The sequence below is a fragment of the Artemia franciscana genome, unplaced genomic scaffold (assembly GCF_032884065.1).
Source record: "Artemia franciscana unplaced genomic scaffold, ASM3288406v1 PGA_scaffold_171, whole genome shotgun sequence".
NCBI lineage: Eukaryota > Metazoa > Arthropoda > Branchiopoda > Anostraca > Artemiidae > Artemia > Artemia franciscana.
The window spans coordinates 223,270-247,081 of NW_027062640.1; the positions used below are offsets into that span (position 1 = coordinate 223,270).

The window sequence follows — 23,812 nt, forward strand, 5'->3', positions numbered from 1 at the left end:
TAAGTCTTAATAATTTTGATTTATTAAAGTTAAAAATGTGAAAACATTAATAATATATTTTTTTTTCAGTAAAGTATAAATTACGTTCAAGCCTTAAGATGATATGGAGGTTGTCAGCTCTACTCATGTTAATTTCTGCTTGTTTTGAGTTTGACTTTTAATATATATTGACTATATATTAATATATATTTGACTTTTAATATGTTTTGAGTTTGACAGTTTAATATATATAATTATGGTGATATTTATTCCTCAAGTCTTAATAATTTTGTTTATTAAAGTTAAAAATGTGAAAACATTTATAATGTATTTCTTTTTTTCAGTAAAGTATAAATTACGTTCTAGCCTTGAGAAGGTATGGAGGTTGTCAGCTCTACTCATGTTAATTTCTGCTTGTTTTGAGTTTAACTTTTAATATATATTGACTATATATTAATATATATTTGACTTTTAATATGTTTTGAGTTTGACAGTTTAATATATATATAATTATGGTGATATTTATTCCTCAAGTCTTAATAATTTTGATTTATTAAAGTTAAAAGTGTGAAAACATTTATAATATTTCTTTTTTCAGTAAAGTATAAATTGCGTTCTATCCTTGAGAAGGTATGGAGGTTGTCAGCTATACTCATGTTAATTTCTGCTTGTTTTGAGTTTGACTTGGTTATTTATTGTGACTTCTGCTTCTCCTAAAAAGGACACTAGAACTTTTAATTTCCAATCAAATTAGCTCCTTTAAAGGTTTCAATGATATTAGTAGCTATGACAGAGCATCAGTGCCAATGATATTCCTTGTATGCCCTTTTGGACATCTGCCTGCGTAGGGTTTTTTCTTTTAATTGAAAATTCTCCTAAACGCTTCCTGAAAATTTTTCCTTAATAACCTTAGTATTTACAGTAACCTTAGAAATAGAATTAATAACCTTAGTATTTACAGTAACCTAAGAAATAGGCTAGTAATGAAAGTATACACACATTGTCTTTTGGTTAGTTCAAAATCCGCCACAACTTGCACTGAAATGTATAACTCAATAATCTGAGCCGTTCTTGAAATATTGCTTTGTCACCCTTTTGACAATCTACATGCTCATAGTTCGTTTTGGTTTAGTTCAACACCAACCTAAGTACTTCTTGAAAGCTTCACCTTAATACTATTAGCTTGAATAGTAGCAATAGTTGTAGTAGCAGTAGATTTAATAGTAGTAGCCTTAGCTTTAGTAGTAGTAGTAGTAATAATCGCAGCAGCAGCGGCAGTAGAAGTACGAGTAGAAGCAGTAGTAGTAGGATGCAAATGTTGTCTTTTTGTTAGTTCAACATCCCCCATAACAAACCCAGTAAGTTTCAACTTAAGACACAAAATTATTCTTAAGATATTGCCGAAATTTGACAACTTGCGATATTTTGATATAGATATTTTGACGATATCAAAATATCAAAACGATATTTTGACAACCTGCATGCAGACAGAGTGTTTTGACAATATTAGTGGTAGTAATAGTAGATGTGGTAGTAGAAGTAATCATGGTAGTTATAGTAGTAGCGTGCAAACATTGCCTGTTTTGTCCCCTTTATATAGCTTTTCCCCTTTATGTGTCCTTTATTTGATCCAAGGTATTCGAGAGAAAAAGGACGTGGGATTAGGATGGCTGACTCCCCTATGATCACTTTTGACTCTTAAGAATAGGACTAGAAGTTGATTACTTATCGAATGAGCCTCCTTCAAAGTTTTTTCGACCACCCCTCGATCAAAACCTAAAATATGTCCGGGGATTGTTGAGCCTTTTCTCAACTCGGAGGCTTATAAATCTGGCCGTTGGAATATTTGAAACAAATTTCTGTTTTAAAATTTTAATAAGATGCATTTTAGAAAAAAAGGGTGTGATGGTGAAGGGGCTGGTAGCCATCTGATCACTTTTGAGTCTTAAAATGGACATTAGAATTTCCTAGAATGAGCCCTCTCTTGGTCTCACCTTCCTTACTGGCAATTGTCCATAATCTTTGTGTCTTGGGGAATTCTTTCTCCTTGCTCACCACTATTGGCAACTAAAGTCTCTGGGAAATAGTTCAAATGGCTGTATAAACAATGAACTTGAATACTCATGTTACAACCGTGATCTCTGAAACTTATAAGCTTCTGGTTTACCAGGGTGAAATAGTGTTCAGCTTTGTGGTTACCCAAAAAATGTTTGACTTCAACAAATGATTTGCATCCTTTTCGTTCTTCCTCATAAATTAAAAGATTCTAATATTTGTTTGTCTGAGAGGACGCGGGTTTGAATCCCAGTGTACCCAATTCTTCAGTTTGGGACGGGGGTCAGTGGCCTGACTCTGTAAGCTTAGCCAGAGTCGACCCAGCTCTAAATGGGTACCTGGAGAAATCTAGGGAAGGTAAACAGGAATGGTATGCGAAAGCACAGGATGGCTGGCCCCCAGCCCCCCATTGCACTTCCTGGCTGAAGGGCCAAGAAACGGAGATCATCACCGCTGGTAGGGACTGTAAAGTCTAATGCCATATCCTTTATTTATTTTTTCCTTTATTTTTTACATCATTTCAAGTTTCATTTTCGCTCTTTACTTACATCAGAATGGTTAATTTTAAAAACTGATGTATCTACCGGGAGTAGAGAGAGAAGAGCTATCGAAAACAAAATTAGTCGTTAAAACGTGTTGAAAGTTATGGTTCTATTTTAACTCGAAAGACTTTTAAAAATTTTTAGGTCAGTTTTCACCTCACATGTCTGGACTACACTTACAGAGAAATATTTCAAACGCTGTTTCAAAGAATCCATCTACGAGTGGCTCCTCAAATTCTTGTGCATCAGAATCAAAAACAAAAGGCTTAGAAAATCAGAAAACAAGTTTGAAAAGCCGCCTTCAAACTAAAAAGTGTGGAAAATCGGAAAGACATCAAAGAACACATAAGGGGGAAAAGCCATTTAAATGTGATGTGTGTGACAAGACCTTTTCTAAAGCAGCAAAATTGAATGCGCATCAAAGAGTGCATACGGGCGAGAAACCGTTTAAATGTGATATATGTGACAAAACCTTTTCTCAAGCGTGTAATTTAAACACGCACCTAAGATTGCATACGGGTGAGAAACCGTTTAAATGTGATATATGTGACAAAACCTTTTCATATGCCGCAACTTTGAATATGCACCACACAGTACATACGGGTGAAAAACCATTTAAATGTGGTTTATGTGACAAAACTTTTTCTCTGGCGCATAATTTAAACAGGCACCAAAAAATGCATTCGGGTGTAAGACGATTCAAATGTGATGTATGTGAGAAATGTTTTTCTCGAGGGGACTCTTTGAACAAGCATAAAACACAGCATACAGATGATAAACATTTTAAATGAGAAGTATATGACAAAGCCTTTTCTGTAGCGAATATTTTGAACCTGCACCATAGAGTAGATACAGGTGGAATCTGTTTAAATGTGATGCATGTGACAAAACCTTTTCTTATGTAGCAAGTAGCAACTTTGAAAATATTCATCAAAGAATGCACACAGATGAGAAACTCTTTAAATGTGACTTATGTGACAAAATCTTCTCTCGAGTGTATAATTCAAAAACGCACCAAAGAGTGCATAGAGGTGAGAAGAAAACTTTTAAATTTGTTATGTGTAAGAAAAACTTTTCTCATTTGAGCAAGTTCTATAAATATCAAAAAGGGCATGCAGGAGTTTAGGAATGTTGTGATATTACAAGCTGGATCAACATTGATTCATGGTCATTGTTCTCACAAATAATTTGAAGTGATTACCGTTAAATTACATTTTTTGCGATTTTCTTGTTTTTAGTTTTTTTTTTAGCAATTCACCATCATCCTCTGAAAATAGTGGTACAAAATTGCTTGATTGTTACAAATTTGACTCAAAGAAACAAAAGCCAAGCATTGTCCAAAACTGAAATGCATAATAATCAGAATTTTAAAGCAAGCCAAAATTCACCCAAGAAAATAATATATAATTAATTCACATTTGTTTCCTTTAGTTTCACAAAAAGATGAAGAAGAAAGTGAAAAGAATCACAAGGCTCAAGAAAGGAGAACCTTGAAGCAATTGACAAAAACAGATTTATGGCTCATGTATTCTTTATTTCTTGTTTATAAACGATCCTCACTGACTTACTCTATGTCTATGTTTACTATGTCAATGGTATTGTACGGCCACTATGTATATTTGGGCCATGGAGACCCAATTGCACAAATAAACAACAGTCATTTGTCTGTAAATTATGTTTGAAATGACCAAAAAGCTTTTTTTTTTATTCCTTGGAAATTCTCTTCGTCAGTATCTGGGAAAAGTTTAGTTTTTTTTTTGTTTCTTGAAAAAGAAAAAAATTACTATCTACCATGCAGCATTTTGCTAAAAAAACGTATTTTCTAAATTAGTTTTAAATTTTCGGAGTTCTTAATTTTGCTTGCTAGCCGAAGTATACCACAAGATTTATTGAGAGGAAGAGGGCCTGAAAGCGGGTTGAATTTGTGTTAACTCATAGCCTATGGCCAAGATGGCCGAAATTTAGTAATAACTGAAAGACTTGTTTGCCTTGATCCAGGTGTTGTTGCAGCCCTAGACTGGGGAAAAAGTAATAATAGTTCTATTACTTCGCTTGGAAGCGGAATTGGCGTAAGTGAAAAACACAAAATTGTTGAGAAAAACGAGGCTGAATATTTCCAACCTTGGAGAACAGAAATGGTTTAAGTAATAAATGCGAAAAAATTACGTACTGATAAGCATGGCATTATAAAGGGCTGGCGAGAATTTCCAAGTAAAACAACAAACAATTTATGCACAATAAATTGTCAAAATATTGTTACATCAATTTGATTTTAACAGTTGTTCAACTTGTCAAAACCGGTTCAAGCGTGTTAAACATCAGGCATCCGACCTACGGTAAAACTGACCTGTAAGACGTGAGTACAAACTGAGTAAAACTTTTAAAGAAATTCAGATATAATATAATATATTAACAAATGAATACAAAAGAATGTTAAGAAATGGGTACAGTTAAATGTCGCAATTATGCTTTTCGTTTTTTCCTTGCCTTAATGTGTGACAGCTTCTTCTTCGGGACAGTTCTCAACTCTAGCGTTCATGAACCTGGGCGGTTTACTTGAAACATTTTTGGCAGTTTCATGACCCTTCCTTGAAGCAAGCCCTGGCAAGTTCTGTTTGAAGAATTCTCGGTAGTAATTTACATCAACAACCGGCATAAATTGCATGAGCGGCTCTATATCTTTTATCTTGTTTTGTGGCCAGTTCGTGACCCGAATGATAGGCTTTGGAACCTTGAGATTCTCAACTACCTTTACCTCTGAGATGCCTTTCCCTTTCACCCCCTGTATGGTTATCTCTGGTGCAATTTGGACAGGTTTACAATGATTATCTGCAATATACTCTTTGTACCATACTCTTTTACTTAAATTCTGGCGGAATTCGAGCCATTTGGCCTTTGAGAAAGACACTGCTAAATGTGTGTTATAGATTTTTGAGCATGCCTGGAAAGTCAGAAAATGTGATGGTTACAACTGAATAATCACATTTTGAAGCTTTACTTTGAAGATTTTTTTTTTAACTAGGTTTAGAGGCGACTACACTTCCTGGTTTTTAAATGTCCTCTCAATAACACTATTGCATCTACTTCCTGAATGACAGCTTCCTGGCTCACAATATTTCAAAATAATTCTCTCAACTTGTGGACTTTGGAACATGATGTTTTGTATATTGTGGCTCATGATGGAGCTTCTGTTTTGCAGAACGTATGAATTTGATCATGTGATAAACATCCTAATATCAGGAAAGGTCTAAAACACTTTATCGAGAATAGCTGCCAAAGCTATTGTATTGTTTGTTTGTGTTTTCTAAATCTTTTCTTCTAAAAGGTACAGGTGAATACGCAGATACCTCAAAAAATCTTCTGTTAAGAGTGCGTACCTGACACGTCCATTACGCCTCCAACAGTATGAAAATAATGCAAGTTCCGTCAAAACGGTTTTGACTCGTATGTGAAAATTTCACACTAGATGGCTCTGTTAACTCAATTTTGCTTCCACGCAACGATTGACATTGGCTGAGGAACTCAAATAGCAATAATTTTTTATTTGTATGGTCTGAACTTATGCTGACAAATTCGTGGTGGAAGGGACTCTCATACACAGAAAAAATGATAATAGAGCAAATTCCCTCCTCTCCAAAAATGTGCTCAATATGTCTGTTTTGATTTGTTTGATGAACGACCTAAGAGGAGGACAGTGCCAAAAATTATTTATTTGACTTCAATTGGGGCTTAAAAAGGTTGAGCTGATTGAAACTTGCTACACTAACTATATTTATTTCCCAAGCAGACCCGAAGGCGGGTACTTCAAAATTCAAAACGGGGACGCAACTCCTCTTCCTGGCTACAGAATTGGCCAAAATTTAGTTTTCTAAGTGGTTTGAAAGGATCATCTAGATTGTGTTTTTTTTTGCCCAAAAAGACTCAAAAATTCATGTCTAAAATCAGCTTTAAAAATTTCTTCCATTGCTTGTGAATCTTGCGTCAAGAGGATGCCAATGGGGAAAAAATCGACGTGAACTTCTTTGTTTGGTTCTATTAAGTCGAGTTGCTGGTTATTCAGAATCCCTTAATGTTCATCTGGATTTAAAGAGCACCCTCTCCTCATATTTCCAGGTGAGCAATAATTATAAAACTTTGTGAGATCAGAAATCTTTTGTATGTAACCTAGGGCTATATACAGACATTTGGGGAGAAGAAACGATGTAGTTGATTTAGATGCCATTCCAAGAAAATTTAAAAAGGAAAAATTTTTGGAATATAGTGTTTCAGTAAGATGTGGGGCAGAAACTCTGCTCTTGCCAATTATGAGGAAGTTTCCAATTCCTTCTAATCTTTATTGATTTACTATGATTCAATCAGGCTAAAGATGTAAAATCATTAAAGCTCCAACTAATCATTATAATCTTGTTTTGTATGCTTGGAAACTGTTTGTTGTACCCAGTCAACCCGTAATCTTAAAACAATGCTGTCAGTCATTGCAAACATTAACACTGGGAAATTCCGTTAAGTCCAGTCAATCGATAATATATCCCGTTAAATTATTGGGTGCATATTAGTCCTGAGACAGTATGGAACTAAGATTCTAATGCAAGAAAAAAAGCCTTATGTAAAGATTCATTGATTAAGAGTCACTGTTGAAAATTTGGCGAGTTCTTAATATTATTTTCAGTCATTTAGGCCAAAATTATATGTCATACTAAAGAGTGTTTTTGAATCAAAGAAACAATACATGACTTTGAACTTCTTATTTTCTATAGGTTAACTTGGGATCATTTTTTATCTGGATAGTTGACCAGGTGAACAAGGCCATACAAGTCTCCGGGTCTGAAGGAGGTAAAACAGTAAATTTCACTGTCAATGGTGTTCTGGATATCTATGGATTTGAAATATTTGATCGTAACAGCTTCGAACAGTTTTGTATTAACTACTGCAATAAGAAACTCCAACAGTTATTCATCGGTAAGTCGAATGATTTAATCTACACACAATTTGTTTTAATAGTCAATAAGTTTTCAGTAAAATTGGAAGATCTCTATCATGGGAGACCCTCATTCAGATGCTTGTTGAGACGGAATCGCCTGGTCTCACTCCAAGTACCAGTAAATCTAGTATAAGGTCTTTTTCTATTCTAAAGCTCGTTGCTAAATTACTGCTGCATAAAACTGCTTAAGGTGACATTTTCTAAGGATCCAAATTTTCCCTTGAATTAGGGATCTTACTTTCGTCAGGAGATGGAATCAGGTAGATCTCCTAAAAATTGATTGAAGCAGAAACCTGCCTTTGCTCCTCAGATATTTATACTGAACAATTGAGGGGGAAATTATGGGGTAGAACTAAAATTAAGGGATGGACACACCTTGCTTTTTTGGGCACCGATTTCAGCAGCTCTGTGGTCAAATGATACTGGTCGGAGAGTTTTCCTTTACCTCCTGACCTATGAAATACTCGCCATGGCGTGCCTAGAGCCTCCCACAAACGAAGAACCCGGTGGAGGCTTGCACTCTGGCATGTAAGGCTCCATCAGCTGGAAATGCATTCGAACTTCTGGAAATTCGCAAAAATCCTAAAAAGCGAACAGGAACAATCAAAATTCAAGACTCGGGCGTTCCTCTTCCTCTCAGGAAAACACATGCTGAACATTCTCAGATCTCGGGGATTTTGCAAATATATTATCCCCAGCCCCCCCCCTCCTGCTATGTTTGGAAATTATTACCAATGATATTATCAGATAATTCGTCTACTTAGCCATAATGACCAATACTTTTTGTGGACTGGGTTTCGTGAATTTTTGAAACCCTTCTTTACTGAAACTATTGCGAGTTCACTCAAAATAAATGACTTCTATCCATTTCAAATTTTTTTTGGCTCTGACTTAGATTTTGACTCCCAGTTATTTAAATTAGATAATCATAGGTTGGGCTATTGCGCTGCCTATGAAGAATTCTGTTGTTAAAGAGTTTGACAAAAAAGGTTATCATTTCCCGTTTTTCTACTTACGAATGCTGAAAGTTTGAATTTTGAAAGGTTAATTGAGTTAGAAGCAAGAGCAAAACTGAACCGTATTAAAATAATTGCAGTTACTGAAGTCCAGGCACAAAATCCAGGTGTCCTTAAAATGACTGGTTTTCAGGAGTTTGGTTGACCACCCATTGGGAAAAAGGAGGAGGAGTAATGATTTTTGCAAAGGATTATGTCTATCTCCTACTCTTATCCATGTGCCAGGTGATTGCGATGAAATCATTTGGATATCTACTAAGCCGAAATGCCTACCGCGGCCTTACACAAATTTAATAATTTGCTCATTTTATTCACCCGGACAGAATGCTTGTTCTCGTGTTATTTTTCATGGCAGGCTACAAGTAAGTGTTGACTTGGTGACGAAAAAGTATCTAAATAATTTTATATCAGGAGATGCAAACGAACTTAGCCTCAATTGTCTCTGCAACGATCAGAAGCTTAAGCAAATTGTTTATTTCCCTACTACAAAGGGTGGAACCAGTTTGGATGTTTTCTGCACCAACCTTAAAGCCTTTTACAATTTTTCAAATACCCCCCCCCCGTCGGTGGTAGCTATCATTTCCTGCTATAATTGATACCACTGCTTATTTTTAAAACAAATTACTCAGCTTCTGAATTTTTGTACCGGCCAATAACAAGTCAAGGTCTTTTTGATTTTGGATCTTGGATTACATCTGAGAGTTGGCATGATCTTTTGTTGTGTGTAAATCTTAATTCAAAGGTTAGTTTTTTCCAACAAAATTAATGACAAATTACCAAAATTGTTTCCCAGAAGTTACCAAGAAGATATGTTCCTCAGATTAACCTTACATTAATGAAAAAATAAAAGGGCTAATGCATTTGAAACTAAGACTTTTTCGCCTCGGAAGGATGCCTTAACCCTCTGTAACTAAAATAAAGAAATAAATACGTCGTACTGCTTCTTGCTATGGTAAGAATAAATTAAATAACTTAAAACAGAGCAAACCTCAGCAATGGTTTAAGAAAGTGAAAGAAATATGGGGTCGCTCGTGCAAGAACCTTTTCTTCTGGATCAAGCGCCTGAACAGACAGCCAATGAGCTTAATAAACACCTAGCAAGTATTGTGCAAACTTCCCCCCTCTCTCGAAAAACTAGCTAATCCCTAAAACTCCAAAAGATAAAACCCTGCAAGTTTCAGCGAAGCGACTAATGGAAAAAATACAGAAACTGAAAAAAAACAAACTAGTATTCGTCCCATTGATATCGCAATTGATCTATTAAAAGCATTCCCTGATAAACTATCAACACCCCTTCTTAGTATTTTTATTGCTATTAGTAATTATGGATGTTACTGAGGCTTTCTTAGCTAATTGGTTAAGATTCTAATTGGCAGAGATTCTTGAACTTATTGACCTACAGCAATTTGGTAACCTGAAGGAGACATCTACTTCACAATACCGTGTATTATACGCCACTCACTCAAGTTTACAATAACTCAAGAACAAACCGGTTTCTTCGTTAGTGTCTTTGTTACTTTAGAAACAAATTTGGGCTATATATTTGCACATTAGGGGGGGGGGGGGGTAAAGTAAAGCGAGTCTGCACGCAAAAGGCGTTACGTACACCTATTCTGCATATTATGAAGTAAGAATTGTTTTCTGTGATAATCCTTCTCGAAAAATTCAGACTTTGCATTTTAATAAAATTCCATTTTTAGAGTTTTTGTTACTATTAGTACGATTCACTCCTTATCCATCCGTTGCTATCGTCTCCACAGTTATAATGGAGCCCTTCCCCTTAGCACCTGCGCTGCAAGTTTTATCCTGCACTCACCAATATATTATGCCTAATGAAAAGAGGCCAGAGGTCATTTGTAATCATCTGAAGCACCTCTAATTTAAAGTTTGAAAGCATGGGCTTAAAATACTTTATTGAGGTCTTAGGTACCACCTTCCCCCTTCATAATACTATCCATTAAAAAGCAACCTATTTTATAGTGATCAACTATGCTACGGTTTATTCTGTCCCTCTTAGGGTTAAAATGCTAGAATACAGCACTTTTGTATGGCTTGATATCGTTTGTCAAAAAGTTTGTAGTAACAAACTGTAAGTAAGGAACGACTCGGCTTAATAGTAACTAGAACTCTGAAAACAGAATTTTTTTAAACAAAATATACATAAAAAGAATTGGGTTTTTTACTGATTTCAAATATTTGTTGTTTATTAAGTTTAATGTTACTCATCAAAAACTACGAGCTAGAAAAAAATTTGCCTGATTTTTGAAAAACAGGAGAAATACCCCCAAAAGCCAAGCGATCTTAATTAAAATCACACCATCAGATTTAGCATGTTAGAGAACCCTACTGTAGCGGTTTCTAGCTCCTAGGTAAAAAATAATCCATGCATTTTGTCCCCATGCCATTCATGATTGCAGCGATAGCTGTAACCTTGTAAAGAACAAACGACAACCCATGGTAATTAACAGTAAGTAGGAAGTAAAAGCATTTTTCAAGTCACAAAGTTATTAAAAATAAAGTATAATAAAATGCCAAGTTTAAATTGATGTGAAAAGAGTCATCAAAATTAGAATTTTTTTAAGAAATACCAAAAAGTAATATAGCTTAAAAACTGGGATATCATAGTATAATTAAGAAAATAAGTGAGGAACCACTTTAAAGACAGATTTATCAAACGAAATAAAAATTACCGTAAAAACAAGCATTTACTCTATCTATGTAATTGATAAGGCCAGTTCTCAATATCCAAGAAAACTTCTCTTTTGTTTGTTTTGTTGCGTCTTAAAATAAAAAATAGCAAATAAACTAGGGATTCTCTTATACAAACTTCAAGGAAAAATAATATAAGATATTCATATTTATCAATGCCTTATCAAATTTTGACGTTACTATTATCTTTACAAAGGCTATAGTTTTTCTTTTACGATTTTCCTTTATCTAGGCTAATCAACAGGATTACAACTGTTTGTACTACGCAGGATTTGAATTATCGAATACAAATCCTCCATGTTCCAACGTATAAATAAATCTATATTTCAAAATATGTAAATTGACTGAATATCTAAACGCACTGTGTGTAGCTCGTATGGTTTTAAAATGGATACACCGTGGATTATTATTCGAAGACATTTGCCAATTAAACAATTGACATTTGCCAATTTCGATTAATTCGCTGGGTTGAAGATGGATCATTGGACACTCCTTTTTTTTATTCGTTCAAACTAACCGACATCATTCCAAGTTTTATTTTGAGCATTTAAAGTAATGCTTAAACTAACCCCCTCTTCGTATTTTTTTTGTTAATTCAAATAGGTTAAAAACTTGGCATTTAATTCTAAATCGATTACAAATAAAAACTTTAGAATCACATATTCAATATTCATGGGTTAATTACGATCATATCTGATAAATGAAACGTTACTAATATTTTAAGTCCGCCATTGTATTAAACGCGTTTCTAAGTTTTTAAAATTTTTCGAAGTGCAAGTTTGATTTTTGAATTATATTGACTTTCCTAGCTCGCTTCAAGTTGCTGTAAACTCAAATAACTTTGAAGTAGTTCTTTTCTCAATTTAATCCTATTCTTATTTCAGCAAAATTGAAGTACAAAGGTAAAAAAAAAATATTCCCTTCCCTCTGGACGCATTTGAGGTTATTAACACCTGCAAACAGTGATGTTTTATGGTTTTCCTATGGATTGTTTCAAAATTATGAAGTTTTAAGAACAGTTCAACATTTTCGTCGGTGTTGCCACATTGAAACCGTGAATATAAACAAACAACATTATTTAGTTAGATTTGGCAGCGCTTTTCGTCCGTAAAAATTCAATCATTAACAATCTGCTGGGTTCCGAAGACACCTAGGCTCCTAAAAGAGAGCCACACCTTCTTAAGCTGTTGTGCTGCTTATAATTTACCCGCGTTTTTTATTTTTTAAATTTTATTCATGTATTTATTTGTGTATGTTTTGTCAAAAACGGCTCCCTATTTTTCTCTGAAAAATTGGGATTTTCGGCTTAAGAAAACGATCTATATAGGTGAGATGTTTGAGAAAATTCGTTAAAAGTCGTAATTTTGGAAAAAAATAGTCATACGAGTGACGTCATTTTTATGATTTCACTCGGAAAGCATACATACTTTATATATGCCTCAGTAGTGGTTGTATCGTTTTTAGTGTCTATAATGTAGGCAAAATAATTAAAGAAACATATGATTGACAAGAAAAATCTTACGATTGACTTCATGTATATGAGCACATTTCAAGAAAATAAATTACATCATATCTTCCCTCCTCCAGGAGTGAACTTATCGTTTTTATATCTATGAAGTATGCAACATTACAAAAGGAACATAGCTCGACATAAAGTATAAAATAACAAGTTTAATTAGTCTATTTGCATATGCCGTTTAAGTAGTTTCATAATGTGTAAATGACAAATGAGAACCCAAGACCGTCAAACGACCAATCTAAGCAGCTAAGATAAAGAGTAATGAAAAAATGTCTAAAGTAAAGATCAACGAAAATGAATAACAAATAAATACAGTGAGGATACTTCCGTCAGCAACATTTAGAACGAGTTAATAACAAAAGTTTAAGACAATGAAACATACGCTTCGGAGATAAGCGACAACAAGAATTAAAACTACTCAAAAACAAAAGTGAAGAACAAACAAAATATGTGACTAAAAGATAAGCCCCAGCGAGAACAAGGAGATATAAAGTTAAAAAATAAGCGGCAATGAGAATTACAAGCAATCACGAGAAAGCGAGTATCAGAACGTGTCAATAATGGAGTTGAAAACAAAGAATTTTGCTGTTAGAAAACTAGCGACAGCAAATTCGGCACTACAGAGGCATAAGCACAATTAATAGCTGTAGTTGTTTGCTTGACAATTGCTTGTCTAATTTTAATGATTGTTTCTGCAATCATAATGCCAAGATATTTCAGCTCCGATACCGTAGGGACAGCATGATTTCTGAGAGTTACAGAATCACTTTGCGTGCATTAAAGGCCAAAAAATTAAAAGTCTTGTAAGTATGCTTTGGATCTACCGAGAAGAAAGGGGTGTCAGCCTATGCCAAGTAAGACAGGTCAGTACAATGCAATAAATGAGAGGGTAAGGTATGGTCCAGAATCTTGGAGATTACATGCTTGAAAGTAAGAGTAATAAGAACGCTGCCTTGCCCCACACCACTTCTGATTTTTTTGCAGGATTTGAAATTGTACCTTTCCTTTTGGCCAACACATTCACATTTTTGTACCAAAATTTCAGAGTACTCACTCTGCCCGAACTTACTTCATTACGCAGTAGAGTATTCATTGTTTACAGAAGTGTCATGGGATCACATGTATTGTCCTTTCAGTACACGCTTGATTCTTTACCGATGAAAATTAAAATCCCTTTCCACCTTCTGTCTACTTCATTGCTCTCTAGCTGAGTTGACTCATTCTCTTAAGGTCGCCTCTTCTGTATCTGTACCTTCGTTAAGGGTCAAAATAGGGACACAGAAACGTGGTTGGAAAGAAGGTAATGAGTTGCAAGATACCAAGCACTGTCATAAGTTATGGTTTCGGATTCGGACCGACTGTGTTTCAGTTGTTAACTCAACCAAACGTGAGCTCCAAAAATCTTTCCGCCATTGGAAAAATAGACAAGTTCAAATGGCAACACGCGAGATAAAAACAATCCCTAGCAGCTTTGGAGGAGAGTTTCAAAGCTGACATCAAGTTTGTCCTCCTAATCTAACCCTGTAGATGTCGCTTCGTGGAAGACATTTTTTTTCGCTTTTCTCTGATGATCTTCCTCCGGTTGAAGTTTCCTATAAAAGTGCCCTTCTCCACCATATGTCAAAACTTGACCACCGGAGGAACTTTGTCATTTTTACACCTTCAGCCTTCCAGACCCAAATTTGTCTTATGAAACCTCGTAAAGCCTCAGGATACAATGGAGTGCAATCCGAGCACCTATACGCTACCACTCTTCTTATGCAGTATTTGTAACTATTATTTCAGGCTTGTATTTCTCAGCAATATACTCCAGGTGCTCTTTCGAAGGTCTTGTTACCTGTGTCTTAAAAAAGGGCGAAAACCCAAAGGTTTGTGAATCGTACAGATTAATTTCTATTTGCTTCACAATTAGGTAAGCTTTTTGAAAAGCTATCTTCCAAGAAATAAATACAAAGTGCAACCATGGGGACAACAAATTTGGAATTCGTGAAGGCTTGGGTGTGCAAAACGCTCACGCAACTTTTTTGGCTATTTTAAACCGCTATAAGAGGCTGAAAAAGAACCTCTATGTGTGTGCAATCGACATTTCAAAGGTGTTCGATTCGATTATCAATTCACATGCTATCTTTTCTCTATTAAGAAGTGGATAAAACCCTTTCCTCTGTCGTCTCTTATGGAATTAAATAAAAAGAACTAGTTTCTTTTAACTGAAAGTAAGGAGCGACATTAAAACTTAAAACGAACAGAAATTACTCCGTATATGAAATGGGTTGTCCCCTCCGCAATCCCTCGCTCTTTACGCTAAAGTTTTTAATTGTTTTAAAAAGTAGAACTGTGGCAAATTGTCAAACTTTAGCGTAAAGAGCGAGGGATTTTGGAGGGGACAACCCATTTCATATACCAAGTAATTTCTGTTCGTTTTAAGTTTTAATGTCGCTCCTTACTTTCAGTTAAAAAACCTAGTATATTTTTATTTAATTTCTGAACGTTTTTGAAGTAATGCATGTTTGATTTTGGCTCTCCGCACATAAATTATTAAAATGAAATTTGCATATTAATTCTTTTTTTGGCTAAATGGCTTTCTCTTAGTTTTGATCAGACGATGTTGAGAAATACGGGGTGGGGAAGGAGGTCTAGTTGCCCTCCAATTTTTTCGGTTACTTAAAAAGGCAACTATAACTTTTAATTTTTAACAAACGTTTTTATTAGTAAAGAATATACGTAACTTAAGAATTAACTTACGTAACAAACTTTTATATCCTTATATTTTTATTATGTATATGAGGGGGTTTGTCCCCTCGTTAATACCTCGCTCTTTACGCTAAATCTTAAGTTTTGTCCCAATTCTTTAAGAATGGCCCCTGAATCAGAAAGGCCGTAGAATAAATAGTTGAAATTACTAAAAATACTTTAGCGTAAAGAGCGAGGTATTTATCTCCTCCTAAATACCTCGCTCTTTATGCTAAAGTATTTTTAGAACCCCTCATATGCGTAACAATCTCTGTTCGTTTTAAGTTTTAATGCTACTCCTTACTTTCAATTGAAAAAACTTTTTCATGTAATTTTTTTTTTTACAGTAATGCTAGAAAATCCTGTTCCCTTTTCATTGAATTTCTCTTCCCCCGTGACATATTCCTCCAAGGAAAGATCCTCCCACATACCCCCTCCCCTCAACTCCACCCCCAAACCAAAAAAAAATCCCTCTAAAAACGTCTGTACACTTCCCAATAACCATTACTGTATGTAAACACTGGTCAAAGTTTGTAACTTGCAGCCCCTCCTCCAGGAACTGTGGGGGAGTAAGTCATCCCCAAAGACATAGTTATTATGGCTTTTGACTATGCGGAACAAAATGGCTATCTAAAAATTTTGACCCGTTGAATTTGGGAAAAAATGAGCGTGGGAGGGGTCCTAGGTGTCCTCCAATTTTTTTGGTCACTTAAAAAGGGCACTAGAACTTTTCTTTTCCGTTAGAATGAGCCCTCTTGCAACATTCTAGGACCACTCGGTCGATACGATGACCCCTGAGGGAAAAAAAACAATTAAACACTCCTCGTGATCTGTCTTCTGGCAAACAATACGAAATTCCACATTTTTGTAGATAGAAGCTTGAAATTTTTGCTATAAGGTTTTCTGATACGCCGAATGCGATGGTATGATTTTCGGCTTTTAAGATTCTATGACTTTTAGGGGGTGTTTACCCCTATTTTTCAAAATAGTGCAAATTTTCTCAGGCTCGTAACTTTTGATGACAAAGACTAAATTTGATAAAACTTATATATTTAAAATCAGAATGAAAATCCAATTCATTTGATGTATCTTTTAGCATCAAAATTCCGTTTTTTAAAGTTTCGTTTACTATTGAGCCAGGTCGCTCCTTACTACAGTTAGTTACCACGAACTGTTTGATTGGTATGATAATACGTCCATACGGGAACGGCTAGGTAGCCAGCTGAGCAAACCCGTCACTGTTCGGAAAGGTGTGAAACAAAGCTCTGTGCTTAGTCCAGCTCTTTTCAATAGTGCCATCAAAACCGTTACTACAAATATTCATCCATTTCTAATTGAGACCTATATTGATGTTACTTTCTCTGTTACTTAAACGATATCCTTCTATTATCAGATGATCTCCAGGTTCTCCAAAATAAAATTCATACATTTTGCTGTGGTCTTAATGAGATTGGGCTTCAAGTCGCCCCTTCTAAAACTGAGCTTCTCATCTACAGTTCGTCTCAACAACCTTCCGTTACTATCAACGTTGTCTTAGATACTATTTCTGCATCGTCCTCTCTGAATTATTTAGGTCTTCCGTTCAACCGACACGACTCATGGGAGCAAACCATAAAAACCAAGCATAGGGGGTATAAAGTTAACTAGCGGCATACCAGGCCATTTGTTGAACTAAAGAAAGATTATATTCTTATACAGTTTTACAGATACAGATGCTGGCACGTTTTTTACCCCCCCCCCCAAAAAAAAAATACAAAAAAAACAAACTCAATAACACAATCAGAGATCCCACAAAGGCACTATGGCCTGTAAAGTAGAAAAATCACGAAACAAAACTTGCACATATTAAACCATTAAAATTTTTATTTAATTTTATTTTTCTTCACATATAAAACCAAAACACATCTTCTACAAAATACTGCCGCGCTAAGAAAAACTTTACAGTTGTGTAAACGCACGGCAGTAACAAGTAATAATTTATATTCCGTTATAAATCACAACATAACCATAATCAACTCAAACTTCAAATCAATCTCTCTTATTTAAACAGTCAACACATTATTCTCCCCCCCCCCAACAAAAATCTTTCAACCCTTCTCCCCCCCCCCAAAAAAAAATAATCGCCCTATACCACACTCCACAAACCCCTTCCCTTCCCTGCACCCCCACCCCACCAAAAAAACTTTAATTACTTTCTAACAAATCGATTAAGCACACAAAATTCAAAAACAAGTGCTGACAAAAATAGAAAGAAAAAAGAAAACAAAAGAAAGAGCAGAAAAAAGAGAAATAAAAGTAGCAAAAGAAAGAAAAAGAAGTGACAGAAGGATAGAGAGTTCATTCACAATAGACAAAATAGCCAACGGATATACATTGTGTATGATGTTATATTTGAGTAACTCACTTTGGGGTCGTCCTTTCCTATATCCAGCAAAGCAAAAGTCGAGGGCTTTTTCCTGTATGTGATATTTGATACAATTTCATTATTTAAACAAATGACAGGTATAGCATCTAAAAGGTCAATATAGGGTGTATATGACACATATAAGATCCATAGATATGTTGACTGATAAATAAATAAAAATGAAAAAAAAATCAAACAGTTCGTGGTAATCAAACAGTTCGTGGTAACGAACTGCAGTAAGGAGCGACCCGGCTCAATAGTAAACGAAATTCTAAAAAACGGAACTTTGATGCTAAAAGACATATCAAAAGAATCGGATTTTTATGCTGATTTTAAATATATAAGTTTCATCAAATTTATTCATTTTCATCAAAAGCTACGAGCCTGAGAAAATTTGCCTTATTTTGGAAAATAGGGGGTAATATCCTTTAAAAGTCATAGGATCTTAACGAAAATCACACCATCGCATTCAGCGTATCAGAGAACCCTCTAGTTTAAAAAAACTAGTTTTTTTTAACCGAAAGTAAGGGGCGACATTAAAACTTAAAACGAACAGAAATTACTCCGTATATGAAATGGGTTGTCCCCTCCGCAATCTCTCGCTCTTTACGCTAAAGTTTGACTCTTTGCCACAAATCTACTTTTTAAAACAATTAAAAACTTTAGCGTAAAGAGCGAGGGATTGCGGAGGGGACAACCCATTTCATATACGGAGTAATTTCTGTTCGTTTTAAGTTTTAATGTCGCCCCTTACTTTCAGTTAAAAAAAAACTAGTTTTTTTATTTAATTAAATAAAAGACAACGGGGGAACTAGATTAAATAATGTTGGATTACAACTAATCACAAGTAAGCAGCTCTAATAATTGACTATAAGATTCAACACAGTAATGGATCTATACGCTTTACAAAGGTGAAAAAATTTAGCTCATTTTATCACGGTTACTGGTTTACTTTACAAAAAATATTTGGCGCTATTCTGGAGGAGGATATCAATATAAACAAAAAGCTCAGGTAATTAAATATAAAGTAAATACTAAAATCATGAGCCACCATGCAGATACCATCAGTAGCCTACCCACACTGAGATACGTTTTAAACTTAATTATAACCGTACTTAGTGTCACAACAAAGCCGCTAGGCTATTTATATTGGACTAATTGCTGAAGTTAACCATTTTAATAAAATATCAAATAAGGTTGGAAAAGGTTATACATTAAACCATAAGATATCAGTTATCAGAGAAAAAAAAATCCGAAGTATATAAATGAAAAAATAAATAAAAATGTATCCGATATCAGTGGACCATACTTGCAGCAACCGATTTAGTTTTATTTGCCTAATATGTAAAATATTCAAATGTGTTATTATATTCCTTTTAATCTCCTTCCTTTCAGTTATATTGACCATCATTTGGCGAAAGTGATTTCTAAATTTAAGCAATATATTAAACAATTCGTGGTAACGAACTGTAAGTAAGGAGTGTTTTGTATCAATAGTAACTGAAACTCTAAAAAACGAAATGTTGATGCCTATAGATGCATATTAAGAATTGGATTATTATGCTGATTTCAATTATATAAATTTCATTAAGTTTATTTTTCCCCATTAGAGACTACGAGGCTCAGAAATTTGCCCGATTTTTGAAAATTGATAAACACCACCTAAAAGTCATAGAATGTAAATGCAAATTACACTGTCAGATTCAGCGTATCAATCAGAGATCACTACTGTAGAGGTTTCAAGTTCATTAAATAAAAAAAACTATTTTTTTTTAGCTGAAAGTAAGGAGCGACATTAAAACTTAAAACGAACAGAAATTACTCCGTATATGAAATGGGTTGTCCCCTCCGCAATTCCTCGCTCTTTACGCTAAAGCTTTTAATTGTTTTAAAAAGTAGAATTGGGCAAAGAGTCAAACTTTAGCGTAAAGAGCGAGGGATTGCAGAGGGGACAACCCATTTCATATACGAAGTAATTTCTGTTCATTTTAAGTTTTAATTTCGCTCCTTACTTTCAGCTAAAAAAAATTAGTTTTTTTTTATTTAATTTCTGAACGTTTTTGAATTAATGCATGTTTGGTTTTGGCTCTCCGCCCATAAATTATTAAAATGAAATTTGTATATTAATTCTTTTTTTGGCTAAATGGCTTTCTCTTAGTTTTGATCAGACGATTTTGAGAAATAAGGGGTGGAGAAGGAGGCCTAGTTGCCCTCCAATTTTTCGGTTACTTAAAAAGGCAACTAGAACTATTAACTTTTAACGAACGTTTTTATTATTAAAAAATATACATAACTTAAGAATTAACTGACGTAACAAACTTTCATAATCTTATATTTTTATTATGTATACGAAGGGGTTTGTACCCTCGTTAATACCTCGCTCTTTACACTAAATCGTAAGTTTTGTCCCAATTCTTTAAGAATGACCCCTGAATCAGAAAGGCCGTAGAATAAATAGTTGAAATTACTAAAAATACTTTAGCATAAAGAGCGAGGTATTTATCTCCTCCTAAATACCTCGTTCTTTATGCTAAAGTATTTTTAGAACCCCTCATATGCGTAATAATCTCTGCTCGTTTTAAGTTTCAATGCTACTCTTTCCTTTCATTTGAAAAAAACGTTTTCATGTTTATTTTTCATTGTTTTTTATAGTAATGCTAGAAAATCCTGCGCCCTTTTCATTGAATTTTTCTTCCCCCGTGAAAGATTCCTCCAAGGAAAGATCCTCCAACATAGCCCCCTCCCCTCAGCCCCACCCCCAAACAAAATAAAATCCCCCTGAAAACGTCTGTACACTTCCCAATAACCATTACTATATGTAAACACTGGTCAAAGTTTGTAACTTGCAGCCCCTCCCCCAGGGATTGTGGGGGAGTAAGTCATCCCCAAAGACATTGTTATTATGGTTTTCGACTATGTTGAACAAAATGGCTATCTCAAAATTTTGATCCGTTGCCTTTGGGAAAAAATGAGCGTGGGAGGGGGCCTAGATGCCCTCCAATTTTTTCGATCACTTAAAAAGGGCACTAGAACTTTTCATTTCCGTTAGAATGAGCCCTCTTGCGACATTCTAGGACCACTTGGTCGATACGATGACCCCTGGAAAAAAAAAACAAAAACAAAAAACAAATAAACACGCACCCGTGATTTGTCTTCTGGCAAAAAATACAAAATTCCACATTTGTGTAGATAGGAGCTTGAAACTTCGACAATAGGGTTCTCTGATACGCTGAATCTGATGTTCCCCCTATTTTCTTAAATAAGGCAAATTTTCTCAGGCTCGTAACTTTTGATGGGTAAGACTAAACTTGATGAAACTTATATATTTAAAATCAGCATTAAAATGCGATTTTTTTTATGTAGCTATTGATATCAAAATTCAATTTTTTAGAGTTTTGGTTACTATTGAGCCGGGTCGCTCCTTACTACAGTTCGTTACCACGAACTGTTTGATATCTGCAAAAATGTGGAATTCTGTATTATTTTGCCAGAAGAAAGATCGCGGATGCGTGTTTATTTGTTGTTGCTGTTTTTTTCCCAGGGGTGATCTTATCAACCCATTGGGCCTAAAAAATCGTGAGAGGGCTCATTAGAACGGAAATTAAAAGTTTTAGCGCCCTTTTAAAGTGACCAAAAAGATTGGAGGGCAAATAGGCCCCCATCCCTTTTTTCCCAAAATCGTCCGATCAAAATTTTGAAATAGCCAATTTGGTCATCATAGTTGAAAGGCCCAATAAATATGCATCTGTATATGATATTACCCCCCCCCCCACAACCCCAGGGGCAAGCTCCTTAAGTAATAAAATGTGCCCATTGTTTACATATAGTATTTGTTATTGGGAAGTATGCATACATTTTTGGGTGATGGTGGCGATGATTTTTCTGCTGGGGGTCTCTCCACGGTAAAGTTTTTCATAAGAAGGGAAGTTTCCAGGGGATGAACTTGTCAGGGGAAATTATGCACTGAGGGAATTCGTCAGAATTCCTATTCAAAATTATTTTTGTATGTCTTACTTTCTCTTTTCAGTCTCAGTTTTGTGAGTGGAGTTGTTAAGGATAATTGACTGGTGTAAATTTTCACCGAGATTGAATTGCCAAGAGGATATATCAAGGGGAATGAGGATGTCTCCGTTAAGGTGGGGCCAGATTTCCTGGCATTATTTAAAAAATGATCATAACTTAAATAAAAAACAAGTTTTTCAACTGAAAGTAAGGAGCAACATTTAAACTTAAAACGAAAAGAAGCTAATATGCATAAACAGGGGGCTGTCACCTCCTCAACACCTCGTTCTTCTCTTCACGCTAAAGTTTGAATTTTGTTCCACTTTTTTAAAGATGACTCCTGAAACACAACGGTTGTTTAATTAGAACAATAAACGTTTTTAAAAGTACTAAATAACTTAAGCGTAAAGAGCGAGGTGTTGAAGAGGGGACAGTCCCCTTCAAATACTTGATAATTTCTATTTTTTAACTCAGAGTCAAGTAAAAAAAAAAAAAATGCTGATACGGCCTCTCAGTGAGTCTGAGAGGTGGTAACATCAAGATCATTTGTGGTAAAATGTGTACATATTAAAAAAAACTGTGTAAAATTTTAGTTAGTTTTACTGTTATAAAAAATAAAACTTGTTTTCTTTACTGTTCCCTTTCTCTTAATCTATTCCTTTTTGATACCTGTATCTAGAAAAAAACAAATTTTCAACTTAAGCCATCTACTTAGTTTTCATTAAAATGCATTGATAATATAGTCTTTTGGGGTATTGAAGGCTTGCTGCCCCTCTATTAATTGTGATATCTTACGTTTTTTAGGTCTGACTTCATTATTGATTTTAATCCATGTTTTAAATTTTAAAATTGTACTACCCATTTTTGAATAAAATTTTACCTAAGAGAAACAAGTTCAAAGGGGCAGCTCTAGAATATATCAAGCAGAGATTGAAGCTGCAAATTGTTGAGGCATTAACAAATTAAAACACCTTTTTAATTTAGACCTATTATCTTCTGATTTTTCTGATCTAAATTGTTTTTTGCGATCAATTAGTCGTAAGTGTTACCACTAAATACGAATGAAACAATTTGCGACCTTCCTTAACTAAATAATCGTTTAAGGAGAGTATTTATAACACCTCAACAAAAACTTTCACGACACACTTGAAAGCGCCAAAAACACCAAATAAGCATTATGCCCCTTAACCTCATCTTAGGAGGCTTTCAAACCCGAAAATCACGATTTTGTAAAATCCTTCTGTGGTCATTTCAAAATTATAAGGTCTTAGGGTATTGTCACATTTTCGTCAGTGTTGCCACGTTTAACCGTGAAAAGAAATAAGCATAATTGGATAGTTTCATTTCGCCAAACAATTAATTTCGCCTGTAAAATTTCAAACAATAAAAACCTGTCTATTCATAAAGGTAACTATGCCTTAAAAAGAAAGCTACGTCTTCTTAAGATGTTGGTTATCTCTTTTTTTTACCAAAAGTTCTTTTCATTTACATTTGCTATAAAATGCGACCCCTACTATAAAATATCCAAATGGAGGTCTTTCTCACTAGAAATTTTTCCAGTTTTGAAGATAGATATGGTTGTATAAGTTTTTCAATTAACCTTTTCAAACAAGCAGATTTCTTTTTCATTGTCATTGGTTTAAAACGCATGAGGACAAACACTTATTTTTGCGATTGAGTGGCCGTAAATTTTGGATCAACATCTAAAATTGAAGCTGATTGTGTGACTTCTTGAGGTCTTCTATTTTGGGCCTTCTAAGTGAATAATTTAGGAGATATTGTATAAAGGATCTGACGATAACTTGACATAAGATAGTAGGGGACTTTCTATGCTCAAGTTTATAAATTTGTTTGAGCTGCGGGTAATATAACAGC

At 34.7% G+C, this 23,812-nt stretch overlaps 2 protein-coding genes and 1 long non-coding RNA gene across 5 annotated transcripts in view; 2 read left to right on the plus strand and 1 right to left on the minus strand.

The window, feature by feature from the left end:
- The window catches only part of LOC136041380 (zinc finger protein 813-like), a 19,385-nt gene extending 15,790 nt beyond the window's left edge, over positions 1–3,595 (plus strand). For all 3 annotated transcript variants that reach the window (XM_065726034.1, XM_065726036.1, XM_065726037.1), the window contains one exon: positions 2,721–3,595. In XM_065726034.1, the coding sequence (XP_065582106.1) occupies positions 2,721–3,367 (647 nt within the window). In that variant the 3' untranslated portion in view covers positions 3,368–3,595. The remainder of the gene's footprint in view (positions 1–2,720) is intronic.
- LOC136041382 (uncharacterized) overlaps positions 1–18,013 on the minus strand; it is a 22,049-nt gene extending 4,036 nt beyond the window's left edge. Inside the window, exon 1 of the long non-coding RNA XR_010621013.1 lies at positions 17,936–18,013. This is a non-coding gene — a long non-coding RNA (uncharacterized LOC136041382). The remainder of the gene's footprint in view (positions 1–17,935) is intronic.
- Positions 3,470–22,071, plus strand: LOC136041381 (unconventional myosin ID-like). Its single transcript, XM_065726038.1, has 3 exons — positions 3,470–3,607; positions 7,334–7,535; positions 21,963–22,071. Exons 1-3 carry the CDS (start codon positions 3,524–3,526, stop codon positions 21,974–21,976), a joined length of 300 nt encoding a protein of 99 aa, XP_065582110.1. The 5' UTR covers positions 3,470–3,523; the 3' UTR covers positions 21,977–22,071.
- Positions 22,072–23,812: the final 1,741 nt, after the last annotated feature.